Below are 21,510 nucleotides of genomic sequence, written 5' to 3'. Positions count from 1 at the left end.
TATTATTTATAATTGTCGAAGATTATTATTTATGATCCCTACGGCAATTGTGTATAATCATTCATTTATCAAAAACTCTGTAATATATTTACAAACACATACATATCTGAATAATATATGTATATGAATGAATTACATTGCTTGTCAATTCGGTCTTTATCACTTGTCAGCTCTCTGAAGTAATCGGTCCAATGAGCGTTTACAATCTACACACCGATGAAAAAAGAGCTGATGTAACCATTAATATAATGTCGTGCCAAATTAAGCCTGCTGATTCATCGAAAATTCCATACATTACCAATTTCATGCAATATGAAAAAAATAGAACTCCAATGTACACGGTCTCTCTTACAATTAATGAGAAATCAACTACTACTTCGTCGCGTTTTCAATACTACCGGGTTAAAAAAGAGAAAAAAAAAATATGTCTACATAAAATACTTAATTAACGGACCTCGTTCGCTACTCAGTATCAGTAGACATCCTGCTTTATCACGTCGAAATGTGTTACCGGTACAATGTAGACAAGAAGAAGCCGATGTTTCCCGACACCGGGAGACAGAACGAAGGCGAGACAGCTTTAAACTACGCTCGATATCGATGGATAACCCGGGTTCTAATGTGTTCTAAGCGACAGTGACACAGAGTCCGTCGGCCGGTCGGCGCATTATGTATTTTCATTTAGAAGAGACGTCTCTATAACGTCGTCGACTCTGCTTGATTTCGACGAGGATGATGAGCGCGCAACAGCTGAGCACTTAACGCCCTTAGGAGCTTACAGACGATGCGGCAAGGAGAAAGGGGCTCCCTGGGGACTCATCGGGACTTCCGCCGGTGAGCGACGGATGAGAGACGAGGAACTCTTCTCCGTCTGCCCGTAAATCCTGCGCACGATCGGTCCAACCTCGGTGTTTACGATTTTTACGGTCGTTCCCTCCTTTTTTAATAGCCGGTTCTCTAAGATGCCTACAAATATCTTGAAAATTTTTAGACACAAGCCGCTATTATGCGAGTTAATGAAGCGCGTTTATCATTCATTCGCACAGTTAATCGAGCTGGAGATATTTATATATCTGTTGACTGGCGATCGTTTTCCCCCCCTCGCCCTCTCGCCGAACCTCTCTTTTTTTTACTCAATGCCTTTCGTCGATTAGATTGTGTGTTTGTTAGGCGACATTATATTTTTGTATATCCACTAATTCGTAATCCGTCGTAATTCTGTTTGCAGTGAAAGATCTGTATGTTTTATGTATGAGAGGTCGCGAATGATAAGGGATATGTAAACACACTATATACTAATCAACGGGCTCTCGATTTAGCATTTTTTCGAATTTATTAATATACAATTTTCAATTTCTAGATAGCTCTAAAACTAAAAAAAGACATTTTATTCTAACAAAAATTAAATTTCAATATCTGAAAATATATAAAAGCTTTAAGAATTCCAGGAAGTTTCCTATTTCTTATAGCATTTTTCGATGAACATTTTTCATTTATAGTTTTCAAAAAAAGTCGTCAAAAACAATCTTAAAAATTCATCGAGCGTGCCTGATGACCATCGCGATACTTTAGCAAAAATCAAGCAAAATAAAAGAAAATAATAGGAAACAGAAGCTTTGCCAATATTCAAAAAATCAAAATCGAGTAAGAATATTGATTGTGTATCTGTAGAGATATAAATACGAGATCGAATCTTAATTAAGTCCAAGCGTACTCGGCGGATAAATCAAACGTGAAGCTTCGTACGATAAGAAGAAGAAAACATCCGACAATTTATTTTCGCGCGAAAAATAACATACCGTCTCGCGTTGCCATAAACGGTCTACAATAGGTTTAGCCTTTTGCTCTAAAGTCCACGATGCTAGAACTCGGTTGCAGTTTTTACGGAAAAGCGGCAATTTTATTGGCTATACGTTTCTCGGATCATGTAAGGCTTAAGCCCTAAAATATGACATAGTTTCCGGTCAGAAATGTTTCCTGCGCTGCTTAAAGCTCTAATATCTAACAATAAGCGATCTCCGGATCCCAGCTCTTAAAACTTTCGACCGATATAATTCTAAAAGCTAAAAGCTTACTACACATATTGTAGACCCGACCTTATACTCTGTGTAAACGTCGAATGCAGGTTCGATCAAAATGATCTAACTTTATAGCTAAACGTGTATAATCCCGAAAGAGAGCAAAAGAGAGAAAGAGAATACGTGGCGCCGACTAACCGCGATACGCCGATTCTTTTTTCCGCGTGACGGAGAAAAATCGCGCTTATCTCCGCGCGGCGCGCGCGAGAAGAAGAAATATTTATCTCGCGGTGTTTAGTAAACACCGTGTCGGGCCCCTACAAATCGCGTCGGCCGATCGCGGACCGAAGTTTACAAACTTTACGACGATCTCGCGCGCAGTCGAAGGAGTCTTTAAGATAGTCAAAAAATGTTATACAAAAGCAGCGGCACGCGCGCGAGACCATTTACTTCTTTCACGCGCGAGCGCGATAATAATTTCATTCATCTCGTACTTTGCGCACATTGTCTTTTCCTTTCTCTCTCTCTCTCTCTCTTTCTTCTTCGATCTTGACGTTGTCATTTCGCATCTGGAATTGACGAATGTCTTCCGAATAATTCGATTAATGCCGATTAACTCGTATCGTATTTTAATCAATTTTGTTTGGTATAATTATATAATTATATATCAAATGTAGATAATAAAACCAACATAATTTACTTTGCATGGAAGTAAGATATTATTTTCTACTTAATTCTAATCATAATATTCTTTATAATATAAACTCTATATTATAAAGTGTGACAGATAATTACAATCAACTACAATTAATATTAATAGACATCAGCTCTATCAACGAAATAAATTTCATGAATGCGATTTGAGGAATTGCAGTCATAAATTTGCATATAAATTAATATGAAAATATGAATGGTAATTTTTACACGCATCACAAGTTGAAAAGATTGAATTTTTTACTAGCTTTTATTTCACAGTTGTATAATTTTAATAAACACATATATTACACGCGTTTAGAACAGATTGACATCCGCCGTCGCATGCTGTGCGATATATAAAATTAATCTCTTCAATTGCAGCTAAAATCTTTTTATATTTTCTGTACGTCAAACGAGACGAATATATTCTCACATTTTAGAGAAATGAAAAGAACGAAAAAGCTGTGTGAAGAGGGCAAAAGAGATTTATACGACTAGCTCTAACCTAGAAATATAACCTAAGTAAGAAACCTAACTCCCGAGATATATTTCAACGAATTTAATCATGTATGCATAAAAAGCCAAATTTACCAAGATATAAATGTAGTGTAAAAGTAGCGTCTTTATCACATTGAAACATATTCGGAATAAATAATAATGCTTTTTATCATCGAACCGTTGAGATTTATGTACACTGGTCTTCTATTAATGCATACATACATCGATACATCCAACCGAATTTGCCATTATTCGACAATAACGATAATAACGTTAGCGAGAAAAATTTTCCGCTAACGCTTCGAGAAAGAGGCGTATAAAGATTAATATCACTGATAACAAGAGAAAGGGCCATAAACGGCACTGTATCGTTTCGCTACCTGCTTGCCGGTCCTCCGAAATCCTCCGCAGCTCCTCGAATTCCTTGCTCGAGAATCACTTTGTTTATTGCGTTCGCGAGAACGAGCGATTTCGCGAATCCACCCGACGCGAGAGCGAACCGGATTGAATCGAAGCACGCGCGAAAACGAAGCGACCGAGATGAGAGAACGAGACGAGAGGCGAGATGGAGACTGGACAGCGAAAGAACACGGCCGGATTGGCAACCCGCGCGCGCGCCTGTGCGACGCGAATGTAGGCGGAGTCGCCTGCGTTCGCGTCAACTTCAAGCCCTCCTCTCGATTGAAGCGCGCCGCAACATCGGCCGACCAGCTCTGTGCGCGGTAATTTCGTGTCACTTTTACGATACTAAACAAAATTTTAAATCAACGTAAATACCATATATATCCTATGAGAATTTCATCTTTTCGAAATTTTATATCTTTAAGGAAGGAAATCTCTCTTTTATGTGTATTAGCTTTCTTCCTGTTATCAATAATATTATATATTCGTTACGTGTGTGTGTTAGTTTATTTTTTGTAGTTGCATATGTATATAGTTTAAAAAAGAAAAATAGAAAAAAAATTGATGAAAAATTGATAATAATAATAAGCTATTTAAAATAATTTACGAAAATATTTAAGGATTAAACTTATTGTGCTTTTTAGTAGCGTCTTTATGAAAGTTATCTGTCTTTCTATCTGTTTTTTTCTCCAATAAATTTTTCACAAATAAATAGAGAATATTTAAATAAAAGATAACTTTTTTTATAAATATTTATAAATATATATTCTAAATTATAATTTGTAATTTGCATGTAAACCGGGATTTTTTCGTTTATTGTCAAAATCTACAAATTGAAACACCAGAATTTCAAATATCTTTACATGCTGATATATCTATAAATTATTCTATGATTAAAATAAAATAATTTTTGTACATGTATATTGGACGATTATTAATGTTATTAATTTTTATAGCGGCAGATTTATTTGATAAGCGATATATGAATACATATATCTATTTAATGTTTTATTGTCCCGTATACTAATATTAAATATCTTATGGCATTTACACATTATTTTTCTTAAATTCTTTTCTAGAATCTGCGAGATATAAAATTTATAAGAAAGAATATATTTATAGAAATTAAACAGTTTCGACAGACACTTATTCAATGTACGGAAACGAACGTGACAGATTAAATGTCGGTCGCGACAGGCAAAGATTATGTAATTACGCTTATGTCGCATTTTACGAACCGCATTAAGCAACTAATTGTTTTGCTCCATCGCTTAATCATTTGGAATCGATGTCAAGAATTAAGGTCAAGAGAATGAAACCGTTTGTCGAAATCGCTGACCACTGTCAAAGATATTAAGTCAAGCATATATGTATAGTTCAATACATCGTAAAGGTATAATTATTCGATAATATTAGAATTAGCTATTCACAATATTTCATATACAGAAAAATTTTGATTATAGGGCTTTAAATTAAGTAAATTTTGCAAATTATATACTTTCTCTCTCTGTTCTACACCGGACATACATATGTATATATATGTTAATTGTAACTAGTTAAATTAAAACTATGGAAGAATTCTGGCTAATTGCAATTGAAGAAAATGCATCACAAATAAATATAACTAATCAATAATAGAATAATTTTCTATCCAACGTATTCACCAAAATGTCTGAATATCCTATTTGTAATATATAAAATCTTTTATTATTATATAGTTGTTAACTTGACTAAATTCGTCCAACTAATTACTATTTTTTTGTATTTCTTTAATTGAAATATTTAAGTATTTAAATCAAACATACCTCATGTTAGATTTAATATGTCGTATTTGACTTAAATATTTAAATATTTCAATTAAAGAAATACAAAGAAATAATAATTAATTGGACGAATTTAGTCAAGTTAACAGTTTTTTTCTCTCAGTGCGGATACTTTTCCTTATTTAAGTACGGATTCTACGGTACATCTGTCAGGCTCTATAAAGCAGAGAGGACAAGACGAATTGCGAAGAAATGACGCGTGTTAATAAAAAGGAAGCGGCTGTCGATAGCTCGCGAAATGCGTAAACGCTTGGGTGTGAGAGCGTGAGCGGAAGGAGGGGAAGATAAAAACGGAAGCTGCGACGCCATGTTGGGGCGGGCATCCACAAGCCGCTCGACTCGCGTTATTGGTCGAAGCCTCCTTCTGGACCATCGACTCAACGCGCACTCGCACTCGATTCCGACAAAGTTTCGCATTCGATTCGCACAGGAGACGAGCAAATCAGGGAAAGAACCAATGCGATCTGGCCGTTTAATAAGGAACTGTCGATTCCGCGGATGCGAATGTGCTATTTTTCTGCTCGCGTGATCTCGATTTAACCGAGTGACTCGATTTTTAATTCTGGATCAATAGATCAATAGAAATGCAAGATTGATTAAAGAAATCGGCGTTTCTCAGGATTCTAAGATTGAAAATTGATAATATATGATATTTTTGCTCTTCTGATCCAGAGTTTTTAAGAATCTTGCGTTAATATTGCATATATACATAGTTATCTTTACACTCCAATTTAAGAAAATCATTTTATTCTAATATTTTATAGTTGAAGAACACTATATAAAATAAATATTTAAGTGGTATATATAAATAAATGTATTCACACGAGATTTAGATGAATATCGTAATCTAGATATATCTGAAAATTTGTGTGCTTTATATTTATCATTATTATATTAAAATACACACATTGTTTGGAGTACAGAAGTTTAAAATTTGTTAAAATTCAATGCGTGCGAATATTATATTTTTATCTTAAAAAAATTCGCTGTTTCTTTTTTAAAAAACAGGAAAAAGAACAACCATATATGATTTAAATACAAACGTCTCGTCTTAATTACCTGCGGTCTAGATCATACTTTGGAACAGCTTTTGGCCGAAGATTTACAAAAATCGCGGATCACACAAGTTTGGCGACAGGAACGGAAACAAATGAGAACAACGGTGGTCAAAGCGCGGCCGGATATTTTTCAACAGCTGCAATGGCCGGGTGCGCGAATTGTTGACCGAATGCTGGGACTTACGAACGCCTATGTTGCTGATATAGCGGAGTATTGTTAACCCGGCACAATGACCGTGTTTAGCAACATCGACCGGCCGATCATGTTCGATTGTTCCTACCATTTCCCTCCCGCCTCTCGTCTCTGCGGTCGCTATCGTGCGTTATCGTCGACGAGTTGGTCCGCCAAGAAGCAACGATTAACCCCCTTTTTATAAATCCAGTGTACATTTTTACATCCTTTTTATCTCTGTAACATAAGTAATGTACGTAGTAATGCATAAGGTTTCACAGACACCTGGTATTATTATCTCGATTCTTATATACGTTTCTAAAAATATATATGTGATATTCAATATTATATTTTAAAATGATAAGCGAGTCATATTCTCTATTTTGATTTAAGTCACTTCTGTTTATATATATAATAGCGGGCAATAGCGGGTTAATTGTATTTGCATCTCGATCTCTCAACGCGAACGAATTGGTTATCAAAAAGCGATAAATCGCGTAACCAACGAGCCTTTTTATTCTTCGATTTATCCGAGGCACGAACGAAGAAACAGGAGAAGGAGTCGCTGTTTTGATTAGGCAATGTCAAAGCAAACTGCCTCTCTTGACCCGGGCTGGACCTCTCTCCTCCTTTTTCCCCTTTCTCTCGTGCTCGAGTCTCACCCCCGTCGGTTTTACTGCCGTTTTATAGTCTTTGGTTTGTCGCGGCGAAGCGAGACAGGAGCGATTACCACGCGGTCACGTTTCGTGCAAGACGTTATAGTTACGGGAGTATAGTCGTGATTATAGAAGCACCTTCTCGTCTCTCTCGTCTCTCTCGTCTCGCCTTCGGAACGCTCTGTTATATAGAATCAATAATTATTTTTCAATATTACACTTTTTTGTAAAATGCATCTTTCCATACAGATTTTGTAATAAACTAATTAAATAATAATGTAATGAACTAAATAATTTATTTTATATATACCTTTCTTATCTTTTGCAGATATCTGTAGATTACGTTAATCTTGAAATTTTGGCGCAATTTTTTGTAATTTTAATCGTCAGCAGATATCATGGAGAGAATCCTTTAAACCGTGACTTGCATGAAGAAATATCTTTCTGTAATTACACACACAAAAATTAAAGTTAGTTTTTGAAAATTAAAACATTTCTTTTACAAGATCTGATTCCAATCAATAAATTTTTTAAATTAGATTATATACAATATATATAGTGACACTATCATCTTCTTCGAAATTCTTTATCTCTATCTAACGATATCGGCAATAAAATATTTTAAAACAATGATAGAAGATGAATCATTAATTTCGAATTAAATACCTAATTTAATCTAATGTTTGTCCACTATATTTACCTCTTCATTATGACATTTCTCTATTACATTGTCCATATATATATATATATATATATATATATATTTGAAATACACCCTGTATATAATATATCGAATGCGTATCATCAATGGTAAAACGTAGGTAGGTCCATGTCGCGAGAAGAGCCGATCTCATAAATTACTTGGGCTTAGACGGAGGGTCCTACCACACGAAATCCCGTCTCCGACGGCTTCATATTTTAGTGTTGCCACGAGGCGTAAATGTTTACGTAAAGGCGACCCGCCGTCGCATAATATTACGTTTTACCCGCGACTGACGTTGCTTACACGCGCGCGAGCCCTTCGGTGCCCTCACAGCTCGCAGCCCGCCACGTATACTCCGCTCGTAAAAATCTCTCTCCTTTCTCTTCCTCTCTTTCCACTCGCTCCCGAACGATAGATTGGTCAAACAAATAATATGAGACTTCCTTCACGAATAAGTCAATCGGGGCGGGAAGACCGCACTGGAACAGAAGCACGTTCGTCGAATCGATCTAAATAAAACTCATTCACGATCTTCATCTCACGATTTGTTTCTAAATAAATCTATGATTCTAAAACAATCGATATATAAATAATATAGAATAGATGTAATGAACTAAATAATTTATTTTATAAATATCTGTCTCATCTTACGCGTATATCTGTAGATTAACGTCCATCTTGAGATTTTGGCGTGAGTTTGTAATTTTAATCGTCAGCAATATCGTGGAGAGAATCCTTTAAACCGTGACTTGCATGAAGAGAAATACCTTTCTGTAATTATATTATATAAAAATTAAAGTCGTTTCAAAAATCTAATTCCAATCAATTAATTTTTTAAATTAGATTATATATATATACCACATTGTAATAACTAATAACACTATGGAATTACATGATGGAAGTTGACGAGACGATAATTCGAAACTATAAATATATCTGATCTTTAGATTCGCCTCTCATTTTGAGCATTAGGCGTCATCTAACGAGAAATCAAGGCAAATCGATATACATCGATTTGCAGGTCGGTAAACGATATACATCTGCGCGCGCGCGCGCGTTTACCGGCTTGCTCTTATACATATATCTAAATTCTATACCGTAACCTATAAAAAGCTGAGAGAGAAAATACGGGTGATCGCGCGATTCCTATTGAGACTCATTGAACGTAGACAAAATTCGCAAGTTTTAAAATGGACGACGAGAGTGATCAGGAAAGCACGATCGAGGACGACTATTACACCTTCCTAAACATCCCGAGAAACGTGAGCAATTTCCCGTTGTAATTGCTTTATAACTTTACCCGGTTCACAGGAGGTAGAGAACGGTTTCTGGCCCTCCACGTGACACCTTCATCCTTTTTAATGACGTAATAGTTTCTTTGCCGCAGAAAACTATTTTTCCATAATCAAAATATGATATTTCCGTAAATATTAAAAATAGAAAATTAATTAACAACGCGAATCGATATCGTTAATTGCACTTTACTCTTTGATTTTTCCTCCCAAAATATTATTTATTCTCCTGTCAATTTTTCTCTTCTAAAAGCAAATTGTTTAGTTTTCGCATTATATACAAATGAATATTACTTTAAATTTATCCCTCTCAGTCTTCTTTTTCATAAAATTTATCTTTACCAATTGCTTTTTATTATTTCATCATTCAATAATAGGAACTATAATATATCTTCTTTTGTAACAATTTATTTTGACATTTTAGGCTAGTCCTGAAGATATTAGCAATGCGTATCGTAGACAAAGTAAGCTCTACCATCCTGATAAGCATACAGATCCGATACTTAAAAAAGAAGCAGAGATTCTTTTTAATCGTACAAAGAAAGCGTATGAAGGTTTGTATTATAGCTTAATGCTGATATTTATATATATATTTATTTGAGGAAGCTATCATTATTTTAGAATTATTATTTTGTCATTTTCTAATATCTTGAATCTTGAATTATTATTATCATATATGACAGCTAATTATAAAATAAAATTTTTTATTTACTTGCAATATTAAGTTTTCATTCCAAGATATTTTATGTGCATTTATATGTTTTATTTATTGTGCAATTGTGCAGACTTTCAAGTAATATTTGGCTGTTATAGTTTTGAGCGATCCACATCAAAGAGCGATATATGATTCACTGGGAATCCGTGGATTAGAAACAGAAGGATGGGAAATTGTACAACGTACAAAAACTCCTCAAGAGATTCGTGAGGAATACGAGAGACTGGCAAGGGAGAGAGAAGAGAGACGTTTACAGCAGCATACAAATCCCAAAGGCACTGTAACAGTAAACATCAATGCCACTGATATTTTTAGTAAATACGATGAAGATTATAACAATGGGTAAGATTGATTAATGTAAATTATTACAATAAAACATAATAAAAAAGAATTACTTAATAAATAAATTGGATTATTCAGTAAAATTTTTTTTAATTGATTACTCAATAATTAAAATTTATAACACTTGATTATAAAAGTTGTGAACCTTGTTTCAGTAGTGGCTTGTTTTCTTGCATCGAAGTCAGTGGGATGTCATTTGCACAATCTATCGAAACACCTCTCACTCTGAGGGACACTGTGACTATGTCTGGTCAACTAGGAACCCAAAATGGTACGGGTTCTGGCTCCTTTAATGTATCTGCAAAACGATTGATATCTTCAAAGGGTTGGATTGAAGTCGAAATGGGAGCTGGCAATGGTCCAACATTTTCTCTCAAAGGATTTCGCACGTTGACGAAACGATTGTTTTGTGATGGGGCGACAATGTTGCAATTTACGTCACACGGCGTGAAGGCTGGTTATGTTGGAAGTATGCTCACTTACATATGCGCTTTCTGAATATAATTGTAATGACATTATAATGACAATTATTATTTGCTTATTATAATTACTAAATTTTTTGTTTCAAGTGATCTAAATTATTACAGAAATATTTTATTTATATAGCTCTTGCAATGCAGTTGGATAAACATACAGTTGGATATCTTACATACCGAGCTGGCATTCAAGGTGCCATGAGCACCATGATTGTAAGAGACACGTCTCGTTCGTATACATCGTTTTCTATACATTTCGGGCTTATACATTCTTTCGTTAGCCTTAACTACACTTATAAAATGGAAGAGAAGCAACTCAAACTTCGTGGTAGTGTCAAGTTAGTGTTGCCGAATATTATCGAATTTTATGCTTCATCGACGGAAAATTTTCCATATAATCTGTTCCGTATAATTTACAGGGCCGGTACATTTGGCGCGTTTCTCGAATACGGCGCAGAGAAGAAAGTCTCTAAGCACAGCTCGGTCTCAGCGGCTGTACGCGTTGGCGTGCCGACCGGTGTCACGTTAAAAATTAGGCTAAGTCGCGCCTCGCAATCGTACACGTTCCCTATTCATCTATGCGACGAGGTTTTACCAGCTCCCATCTTTTACGCCACTGTGGTACCCATAATCACTTGGACAGTTATTAAAAAGCTCATAATTGATCCCGTCGTAAAGGAGCGCAAAGAACGTGAAAAGGAAAAACAGAGGGAGCTAAATAAGTCTAGAATGATGGAGAAACAAAGGGAGGCCAAAGCTGCCACTGAACTAATGAAAGAAACCGTCAGCAGGATAAGAGCTGAAGAGGAGTCAAAGAAAGGATTAATTATTACCAAAGCCTTATATGGTCGATTTGTTTATCCTCAACAAGATCGAGCTGCCTCAGAGGAGAGCGGACATAGGGATGAAATGATAGATGTAACCATTCCTTTGCAATGCTTGGTCAAGGATTCCAAATTGATTCTTCACAAGGCATCTAAGGTATTCTCTTAAAAACAATTCTTTTTTGTATTCCTTTGCTGTTAAATTCTTGTGTCCTGCAATTACATGTTTTTAATTAGGGGCGGGAGGTTTATAATATAATTCAAATTTATAATACTTTGCTCCAAATTTACTAAATTACTTGATTAAAATTAACATATAATTGAATAAACAAACATATATATTGATATTTATATTGAAATATTAATAATATATTCATAACTCTGTATTGTATAAAATGTTGCAGAGCCAACTACCTGGATTTTACGATCCATGTGTGGGAGAAGATAAGCAGCTCTTGGTACAATATCTGTTCCATACTCAAACGCATGAATGTATTATACGTGATGATGCACCCCTCAGGATACCAATCTCGTGTAAGACTTTAGTTATTTGTTAAAAATAAATTTGTATCTAATTTATTTTAATTTGGTAATATGTATATATCCCATTTATATGTTTCAGCACATAAAGTAAATACCACTTGACAAATGCGTTCAACATCAAAACCAAAACGCAGTCATCGTCCTCGTCAATGATCGGCATTACTTCAGAGTGTAGAGTTTTTATTCATTCTTTAATTTTATATAAAGGGCAAAAAATATTAAAAGTGTTCATTGATCCTTATACTTTGTATATTGATACTATTTTTGTGGTAAAATAGTTTATTATGTGAAAATAGCTATGTAATATTTGGAATATGTTAAATATTTTGCAAGAATTAAGTGTTCTGTAGAAAGATGATTGTATCATATATAGCCGTTTAATTATGCTAAAAAAAATTCACACATACATGTGTAAATATATATATATATATATATATATATATATATATATATATATATATATATATTTACACACATTCAAATTTTTAGTCTATATATTTTATATATATATAAACTAAAAATTTTAATAGTATGTGAATATGTTATAATAAATTCATTTTGCTCATGGAAATTGTATTCCGGATACCATATGGTAAGAGTAAAGCAAAGTTAAATACAAATCTACCTACTGCCTTTAGAAATATATAACTATATAAAATAGAAAATATATTATGATCCTAAGAATCATATTGATCTTTTTGCAGTCATACAAAGATCATTATGAATAAAGATAATAATTAGCTTATAGCTGCATACTTCTGATCTGATACACATCTTGCATATAATTGCAAGAATATTGTTAATTAATTGCACAATCGATTACCCAATAGGATTAAAGTATTATCATAATACAATGTACTCTTGTACAAAATATTGTTTCAACAGGTGTATCACATACAGAACTTCAAAATTATGTATATAATTTATTATAATTATACCAAAAAGTAGAATCTATTCTCTATATTGTCCACTCTATATATCCTTATATTTTTAGGAATATATCAAATGAAAAGATATTAAAAATTGGTTGAGTAGTGTTACAAATTTTTTTATATCAACTTCAGTTCTAATCTGTACTTCTTGCTTAAATATTGCAATAATTATCTAAGTAAGGATATCTAAGCCGGCACAAGGGAGTTATCAAGCACTGATGTTTGTGCGATATAGTATTTAAAGAATTTCATAATAATCTTAATGAAATTTGTTCTCAGCAATGGATGTTTTATTTTATAATTGTTACATACATGCTTTAAATATTGCATTGTATGAACATTAATACCTCATGTATTGGCTTCAATATTATTTAAATTTTTCTAAAAATCTATTAATATTAATTTCACTTATTAGATAATTATAACAATAAATTTATTAGGTACTGGTATTTAACATAACTGTTTGCAAAAGAGTATTTGTAATCTTATTAGAAGGTAACAAGTTTTTAAACAGGTTTAATTCATTGTCTTTTGCCTGCAATTCAGATACTGGAGTCCATGAGCGATCATGTTCTAATCGAAAAGAACCTTTGTAACTCTGTGATGGTGCAGAATTACCCCATTCCTTTTAAGAAGAGTGCAAATTAACAGAAATTTAATATTTGATATTTATTAGATTAATTAGTGGTATATAAAAACATTATTTACCTCTGGACTAAGCATGGAGAAATAAAATTGCCCCGAATCTCGTTGATATAAATGATATATATGACCAGGTTGCTTTATAAAATTACAAGCTACATGATGTAACTTTGCATTTCGCTCCGCTTCCAACAAGATACTCTCGGCTTGCTTTTGTAAAAATCTTATTTGTTCTGCGATCACTTGTAATTTATTACAAGCATTAGCTTTTATACAACTATCTGCCTATATATATAAGAAATTAATATAAAAATTAGAAAATATATTGATAAGACACACATATACAATATGTATATATATAGCAAAACAATTAATTATATATAATTATCTAAAATTATATTTCATTATATTAATTTTTATTATTCACCTATTACCTTTTCAATTTCTGTTACCAATGCTATCAAATCCTGCCGACTTGATTTTGCTACAGCAGCTGGATCGATTAATGATATACCTTGTGGTAAAATATTTCTTTCTACTAAAGCTGCCACTGTAACAAAAAAATAAAATTGTTATTATTAAATAGATATTGTTATATCATTCAAAACTATCATTACAAGTTATACCTTTATTTGAAGGATCATTCAAACCTTTTACTGCATCCATTATATTATTTATTATATAAACAGTTGTGTATGTATAATTAAATAATATATATAAAAATGTTGATTGAATAAATAAAATATATAATTGATTATAAATAATTGGATATAGATATTATTTATGTTACAATAATCCGTCTAAACTGAGGAAACACTTGTCATTAAATACAGATTGAATTTAAACAAATGTATATATAAATCTTGCATCAATATACTTGACAAATTTATCAAATAATAAAAATGCGGAGTTTCTTCACCAATTACAATAAAATTTTTTATTAATATTTTAATGTTTATTATTGTATAATTTTAGTACTTTTCACGGACAGTATTACCAAAACACAAAAAAATGTTCTGTACCAACTGAATAATAAAAATGTACTAGCTACACTAGTGGCCTCTAGCGAGATCAAAACTCGGAAGAAACGTGCACGTGTCCAAGTCCACATATCAGTTGTATTTCTACGTTGATTTCTTTTTTTCATGGTTGTCGAGTAGGCAAGGTGCGTACTTTTGAACATTAATTTTTAATAAAAAATCTGAAATATTTAATAAAATATGAAATCTTACATCGTATAATATTTGAAGCCTCGTAAAATGTATAGCTTTCAATATCTTTCTCAGATGATAGGTCCACGATATTGATTACGCTGGATTCTGTCAGATTTCACGATACATTACATTACATATAATGTTGCATTTAACATTTATTTACGCATTAAACAACCGATTCCAACACATACGGAATCCGCATTTATGTTATTATTGTTACAAAACATTTCGACGAATATATCGCACGGATTTGTAAATGGCTTTTAAAAGCAATATTCTAACCTCGAAATTTTTTCAGATGTTCACGGCTAATGCAAAAATAATTAAAAGCGGTGGATCCGAACCTGACCAGTTCGAGACGAGCATCTCTAATGCTCTTCTGGAATTGGAAATGAATAGCGATTTAAAATCGCAATTAAGAGAACTTTATATTACCAAGGCAAAAGAACTAGAAACAAGTAATAAGAAGGTAAGATTTTATCTCTAACATATTTTTTATTATTATTATATTGCTATTTACTATTTCTTGAAAGAATTATATACTAAGGTGATTTTGTTCTTTACAGTCTATAATTATATATGTTCCCATGCCCAAATTAAAAGCGTTTCAAAAGATACAGACGCGATTAGTACGTGAATTAGAGAAGAAATTTTCTGGCAAACATGTGATGTTTGTTGGAGAACGTAAAATTTTACCAAAACCGACAAGGAAAACTCGTACCAAAAATAAACAAAAGCGTCCTAGAAGGTACGAAAAAATACAATATATATTAATTATATTTGTGCTTTTGTATAATTAAATATAATTTATTTATTTACTATCTATTATATATACATTATATATTGTATATTATATATACACACACACATACACATATATATTTTGTCTTTATTTCTGTAAATATTCTACAAAAGATATTTAATGTATAATTTCTCCATTTGAATTTTATTAAATTTATTAATTTTTTGTAATTTATTTTTATTTAGTCGGACATTAACCTCTGTTTATGATGCCTTATTAGAGGATATTGTGTATCCTGTGGAGATTATTGGCAAACGTATTCGAGTGAAACTTGATGGATCTCAAGTTATTAAAGTCCATTTGGACAAAAATGAGCAAACAAATATTGAGCATAAGGTATGTTTATTTTTTCTATAGACTATTATTTCTGTGAGTTTTTCTTGTCATGTTTATAATTATGTTTCAATTTATCTTGACAGGTTGATACTTTCGCTTCGGTGTATAAACAATTGACTGGGCGAGATGTAACATTCGAATTTCCCGAATCGTATGTATGATTTCTTAAATATAAAAATATTCAAGTATTTTATTTCTTATATATTTTTACATTCATCCTACTGTGATATCCCCACACATATCATTTTTTCCTTTATCTTTTAAAATAGATATTTGCTGTCTATGAAAGATTTGTCGAAAAATCTCGTTTATAAGATTAATAGATAGCAATAAATTTTAAGACTTTCTACATCTTTCACTGTAAACATATTGATTTATAAATTTCAAAGTGAGAAATCATAGATATTATCTTTCTTGCACTATAAATAATTTTTTGAAATAAATTAGTCAAAAAATGAATTTTCTTACATGTTAGCACTTGTACTTTTACTAATATTATTAACTACTTTTATTAAATACTAAGATTATTAATGTCTTTTATAAAGTAATTTTTTTTTCTTTTTTTTTTGTAAGTGAACATATTATTACGATATTAATATGTATATTTCGAGCGAAAATGGAATTTCTGATAATTGTCCAAGATTTATAGCTATTATAGTTATTAATGCATAAACTATAAAGAAAGTCTTAAGCGTGTTTTATTACTTTATACTTTATACTGTGGAACACGAGTAACGATATACGAAAAAAGTATAAATCTTTTTAAATAAAAAATGTGTAATTAAAAGACAAAAGTATGTACAATAATATTTTATAAAACAAAAATCTATAACATAATTTTTTTAGTCATTCTGCTATAAAAGAAATTGATTTTTTTTATATTTTTATTATATTGATTTTAAATTTTCCTAAATCTCAATAACAAAACTCATTATCGTTACTCGAAGGTTCTACGAAAGGAAAATAGCGTGAGAACATAGGGCAGATGTGAGTATAGAAATGTACAAAACCAGGCGACTGTGCAATAACACCAGTAGTTTTGGATCAGGGTCAGGCAGGCCCAGAGGGTCGAAGGGTCGAAGGGCTCAAGAAACAGCGTACGTTTCTCTTTCTTCCTTCGTTTGCTCGTCATATTCACTATACGACGAGCCGTGGAACAAACTATGAATATTCGCGAATTTTTAATTTCTTTGTGCGAAGAAAAAAACATCCGTTTTTAATTAAACTGATAAAGATAATAATGGATATTTGCGATTCTATGTGTATGTTAATTATTTAACGTATGTTAAATAATTAAATTTTTAATAACACGAAAACGAAAGAAGTTTGCGATGAAGAAAAATACATAATATGCATTATTTGAATAATAATTTGGATATTAATAAAGAGGAATATTTTTTCTGCAAGTTTATCTTCTTTAGCATTTTTTTAACTACCAAGAAAAAGATGTTGCATTAAATCGATTGATTATATGTATATATTTTGTGTAATAGAAATTCTCTTTTTTTAATTTTTTTTTCTTTGATATGTACATAAAAAATACACAAAATTATATTAAATTAATTAAATGTGCGTTGATATATTTTTTTATTAGCAATGATTTGTTACCATCTATTTTGTATTATCCATTTTCTATTTGATATTCTTTTTTATTTCATCAGAAATTGTTGAAAAATAGATGAAATAAATACATCTGTCTTTAGCATAAATTTATAAATTATTTGGATAGAAAAGCAAGGAAGGGCAAATTATCAAAGCCGTTATATCGTGACGCGTCCTGTCCATTGATGACGTCACGATAAAAATCACACAATGAAAACGAGCGGGTCACATATACATGTATGTACCTGTTTGAAAAATGACACTCTTGCACAGGTAGCTCTTTTCATACGTATCGACGTCCGCGTGAGAATGCAGGGGATGCAGAAATGCCGTAGCACACCCCAGTTTCGGCAGCCACCCCTCGGATCGCACGTTAAGTGTTGCATAAATAACTACTTGGGTCATGTCGATTGGACTGCAGTTCCGGCCATCTGCCTTATCGGAAATAACAACGAGTAATCGCAACTTTATGATAATTCACGGATCACAACAAATACACAAATCGATTTACTGATGAAATAAAGAAGAAAATTAATTTTAAATTAAAAAAAGCTGACATCGCGAAAATATTTTTGTCAGTTATTATTCGAGAAAAATAAGTAATTTTTTCCCCAAACTTATTTTCATAATATTAACAACAATAGAGATATTTAGGATCGTCGCGTTAAGGAAATGATTTTGTATATGTGTATATGTTTTAAATACCGTGAATGTTGAACTATAGAAAACGCTAGAGCAATAATTTTTGTTACTTACGGGATGGGAAGAAATCGAAGAAGAAACACAGTTTCTGAAACAGAAAAAGGGGATAAAAATTATATCTTTTGCATGATTTCAAATTTTTATATCTAATTTTTCCATTATCCATTCGTCTTTTTAGAGAACAGCCCTCTATTATAAATTAGTTATTATACTCTATTGTAAATCGGAATTACATTGTGACAGAACGAATATTTATATAAAATACAGCATTTTTTCTTTCTATTTGTTTATTTTATAAAAAAAGAAAGAGAAATTTCATCCCTCTATTAACTATTTTCTAATATCGGTACAATAAGAATGATTTCGATATTGTATCACGGAATTCCGTCGCGAATAACTCTAATTTATAGCGAAAATAAATTGATCGCCGCGTATACTTGTACTATTATACCGAAACACTGAGAAAAAGATGAGAAACAAGAGTCATTAACCAATTATCTACCCTGGTGATCTCCCCCTGATGACTAGTCGGTACCCGCATAGTTAATGTTACGCATGTCGGCGAGAATTCATTTAAATGCTCTTCCCGAATGATTCACGTCGATCTTGCCTGAATTGTCGAGAAATCAATTCCGATTAGGAGCATATCTCATGTCTGCTGCGGGTGGCGCGTGTCGGTGCTTTTAAAAACCGTTTACACACCACTCTTATCGCGATTCGGATGTATATCAGAAGAAATAAGTTGATTGAAAAAAATAATCAAGGGAAAATAGCAAATCAAAAGATGAAACAATATATAACCGAGTGAAAAAATAAAAAATAAATCGAATTGAAAGAGATAAGTATATATGTGACAAAAAGATGAAATTTTTACATAGCAAAAGATTTAATTACTTAGTGATAATTTTTAACGAGCCATTCTCTGCTTTTTGGATCTGTCGAAGAAATGAAAAGTTTTAGTAACATCTCTATGGGAAAATTGAATATAAAATTGCCATCGAGATATGTCTTTTTTACGTATATTTCGAGTTTTGCGCACCGGTGGAAAATTCGAGAAGGGTGAGAGAAAGGAGAAACGGGGAACGTTTCCTCTGCGAGAAGCAACGGTCAACGGATGAGATTCACATAACTGGATCCGTGGCTATCAAAGGGTTAAAGAAATCGTCGAGAAGATATGTAAAAAAGGAAATCGATTTAGCTGCCATAAACGTTAAACCGGTATAACTCTCATGTCATCATACAAAGGGGATGCGGTATAACGGTTCCTTTGAAATTGCATGTGATGTTAAATAGAAACGTTATTTATGTCTTACTTTAAATCTGCAATATTATTGGTCAATTTATACAACATTCTTATATTAAACATGACTAATTATCTAAAATCTACAAATTTTAGCTTTAGTCGCGAACAACAAGTTTAGTTACCGAAGTAAAGATATGAAAGCATCTGTGTGTATGTGATATGCCGCATTTCAAAATACTAAGGGATTTTAAATTGTTCGAGCAAGATCACGTAGCGATAATATTCTACGTGTATAAATCATCTTTGTTATTTAATTACAAAGAAATGTATTATTCAGTTATGGAATATTATTTCTTTTCTTTCTTTCCCCGATATGATGATTTATATATATATATATAAAGCATGAAGATTCTTATGTCATTCGACCGAGAAAATCTGTTTATAAATTTTCATTCTGCGAGCCGACGAGACTAAAATAATAATCCGACACCTGGAGATATTTTTCACGCGCATCTTGAATCTTTTCCTTCGCAAAAGCCATCTGACAAAAATTCTATGCCATGGCAGCGAATTTTCGAAAATGCTCGACTTATCTTCCTGTCGGGCACCTGGGCATCTTCGCCCCCTTCACAATTTTGAGGGGTGACTAGCATCCCTCGCGTCGGAGCAAAAATCCTGAGGGAGGAAACCGACGCGTCGCGTACGTTACGCAACGTGGAAACAGGTAAGGACTAGAGAATCCCGTTCTAGGATCAAGGATTTCTTCGTCTGACGCGATCTCTTCCTTCTTCAACGAGGGGTGAGTGACGACAAGAAGGGGCTGCGCTTGAAAAGGAACATTGTGCCGAATTGTTTTCCCAGGGCCCTGCTGAAGGGAAGGGCTCCCCCCGTCAATCCCCATGCACGTCGAGGAAGGAAGGGCCTAGTATATAAGGGCCCGTTCGGTCTGCAGCGATCACAGAACATCACCATCAACGGCGAAGAGAGGAAGTCTCTCGGCTTCTTCGACCGATCGGCCGCCGCGGTCAAACGGCCGAGGAGGATCCGCAGAGGATGAAGAGAAGAGGAGAAGAGGAGAAAGTGGACCATATCTAATCGGCGATTGTCAACGTTCTTCTGTCGCAGATCCAATCGGAGCGTCTACATCACTATCACGATGGTGAGTATAGTTTCGGGTTTTTGTCCTGGCTAACGTGATCTTGGTGCTTCGATAGACTACGCTAAAAATCGTCTAAAGTCTAAAGCGTTCGGCCCACGCGGATCTTCGACGTTCTGCCTCGTGAAGCCGGAAATTTGCACCTCTCTGTAAATACAATAATTGGCTGCTATGCGATGCGAAAAATCGGACGAGTCGTATTCTTTGTTGCAAAAAAAAAAAACCAAAATCAAATACGTTTGCATATGAATGTATATATTACATTTATTAATATCGGTTTGCAATCATACGTGAAAAAACTTCGTTTTGACACGAACGATTATTGCAGATAAAATCATATGTTTACACATACCGGCACATTTTTTTGAAGCTAACGAACGTTTCAAAATCTTTAAGATGAAATTCTGAAAGATTGAATTTCTCTCGGCTCACTTTTCGCGGGAATGATAGTTGATTACACAGTACAATTCATTGAAATGCGAACACCGAGAGCGATTTAATTCGCTAGCTGATGCTTCGGAAATTTTTATCGAAAAATTCAAATTGAATTAAATTTATATTAAATTCCGAAAAGCATGCCACATGTTTATTTAACTAATGCGCGATTAATTATTACATATACTAAATTCACGCGCAATATCATGGAAATATATATATATATAT

At 33.0% G+C, this 21,510-nt stretch overlaps 3 protein-coding genes and 5 long non-coding RNA genes across 11 annotated transcripts in view; 3 read left to right on the top strand and 5 right to left on the bottom strand.

Annotated features, from left to right (window-relative positions):
• Positions 1-6,428: 6,428 nt before the first annotated feature.
• LOC115236153 lies at positions 6,429-8,087 on the bottom strand. Its single transcript, XR_003884144.1, has 3 exons — positions 8,024-8,087; positions 7,634-7,767; positions 6,429-7,504 (listed from the first exon to the last, which is right to left on the bottom strand). It is a non-coding gene; the product is annotated as an uncharacterized LOC115236153 (long non-coding RNA).
• A 31-nt stretch (positions 8,088-8,118) lies between these two features.
• Positions 8,119-8,922, bottom strand: LOC115236209. The gene is made up of 3 exons (XR_003884150.1): positions 8,885-8,922; positions 8,678-8,797; positions 8,119-8,505 (listed from the first exon to the last, which is right to left on the bottom strand). It is a non-coding gene; the product is annotated as an uncharacterized LOC115236209 (long non-coding RNA).
• A 189-nt stretch (positions 8,923-9,111) lies between these two features.
• On the top strand, positions 9,112-12,434 carry LOC115236203 (dnaJ homolog subfamily C member 11). Of its 2 annotated transcripts, none has more exons than XM_029808505.1 (8): positions 9,112-9,288; positions 9,743-9,872; positions 10,132-10,375; positions 10,534-10,844; positions 10,982-11,189; positions 11,271-11,832; positions 12,080-12,209; positions 12,298-12,434. In XM_029808505.1, exons 1-8 carry the CDS (start codon positions 9,217-9,219, stop codon positions 12,318-12,320), a joined length of 1,680 nt encoding a protein of 559 aa, XP_029664365.1. In that variant the 5' UTR covers positions 9,112-9,216; the 3' UTR covers positions 12,321-12,434. The 2 variants fall into 2 exon arrangements, with proteins under 2 accessions (XP_029664365.1, XP_029664364.1); XM_029808504.1 differs by having other exon boundaries at positions 10,531-10,844.
• LOC115236207 lies at positions 10,453-11,823 on the bottom strand. The gene is made up of 2 exons (XR_003884148.1): positions 11,685-11,823; positions 10,453-10,673 (listed from the first exon to the last, which is right to left on the bottom strand). It is a non-coding gene; the product is annotated as an uncharacterized LOC115236207 (long non-coding RNA).
• A 222-nt stretch (positions 12,435-12,656) lies between the features above and the next one.
• Positions 12,657-14,762, bottom strand: LOC115236205 (uncharacterized protein C1orf50 homolog). The gene is made up of 4 exons (XM_029808508.1): positions 14,419-14,762; positions 14,227-14,342; positions 13,859-14,077; positions 12,657-13,775 (listed from the first exon to the last, which is right to left on the bottom strand). The coding sequence occupies exons 1-4, from the start codon at positions 14,456-14,458 to the stop codon at positions 13,587-13,589; spliced, it is 564 nt and encodes a 187-aa protein (XP_029664368.1). The 5' UTR covers positions 14,459-14,762; the 3' UTR covers positions 12,657-13,586.
• Positions 14,763-14,862: 100 nt separating this feature from the next.
• LOC115236204 (40S ribosomal protein S7-like) lies at positions 14,863-17,546 on the top strand. 2 transcript variants are annotated; one of them, XM_029808506.1, is made up of 6 exons: positions 14,863-14,957; positions 15,305-15,475; positions 15,573-15,754; positions 15,994-16,144; positions 16,228-16,295; positions 17,092-17,546. In XM_029808506.1, exons 2-6 carry the CDS (start codon positions 15,305-15,307, stop codon positions 17,114-17,116), a joined length of 597 nt encoding a protein of 198 aa, XP_029664366.1. In that variant the 5' UTR covers positions 14,863-14,957; the 3' UTR covers positions 17,117-17,546. The 2 variants fall into 2 exon arrangements, with proteins under 2 accessions (XP_029664366.1, XP_029664367.1); XM_029808507.1 differs by lacking the exon at positions 17,092-17,546 and having other exon boundaries at positions 16,228-16,332.
• A 150-nt stretch (positions 17,547-17,696) lies between these two features.
• The window catches only part of LOC115236206, an 11,059-nt gene continuing 7,245 nt past the window's right edge, over positions 17,697-21,510 (bottom strand). The window contains exons 2-3 of one of the 2 annotated variants that reach the window (XR_003884146.1): positions 18,503-18,536; positions 17,697-18,181 (exon numbers count right to left, since the gene is read on the bottom strand). This is a non-coding gene — a long non-coding RNA (uncharacterized LOC115236206). The remainder of the gene's footprint in view (positions 18,182-18,502; positions 18,537-21,510) is intronic. The other variant, XR_003884147.1, reaches the window with a different exon arrangement.
• The window catches only part of LOC115236208, an 11,828-nt gene continuing 9,676 nt past the window's right edge, over positions 19,359-21,510 (top strand). Inside the window, exon 1 of the long non-coding RNA XR_003884149.1 lies at positions 19,359-20,850. This is a non-coding gene — a long non-coding RNA (uncharacterized LOC115236208). The remainder of the gene's footprint in view (positions 20,851-21,510) is intronic.

Source organism: Formica exsecta, unplaced genomic scaffold (assembly GCF_003651465.1).
Source record: "Formica exsecta isolate Colony F162 unplaced genomic scaffold, ASM365146v1 scaffold245, whole genome shotgun sequence".
Taxonomy (NCBI): Eukaryota; Metazoa; Arthropoda; class Insecta; order Hymenoptera; family Formicidae; genus Formica; species Formica exsecta.
Note: the sequence above shows the minus strand (reverse complement) of the source record. Positions and strands in the feature narration are given on the sequence as shown.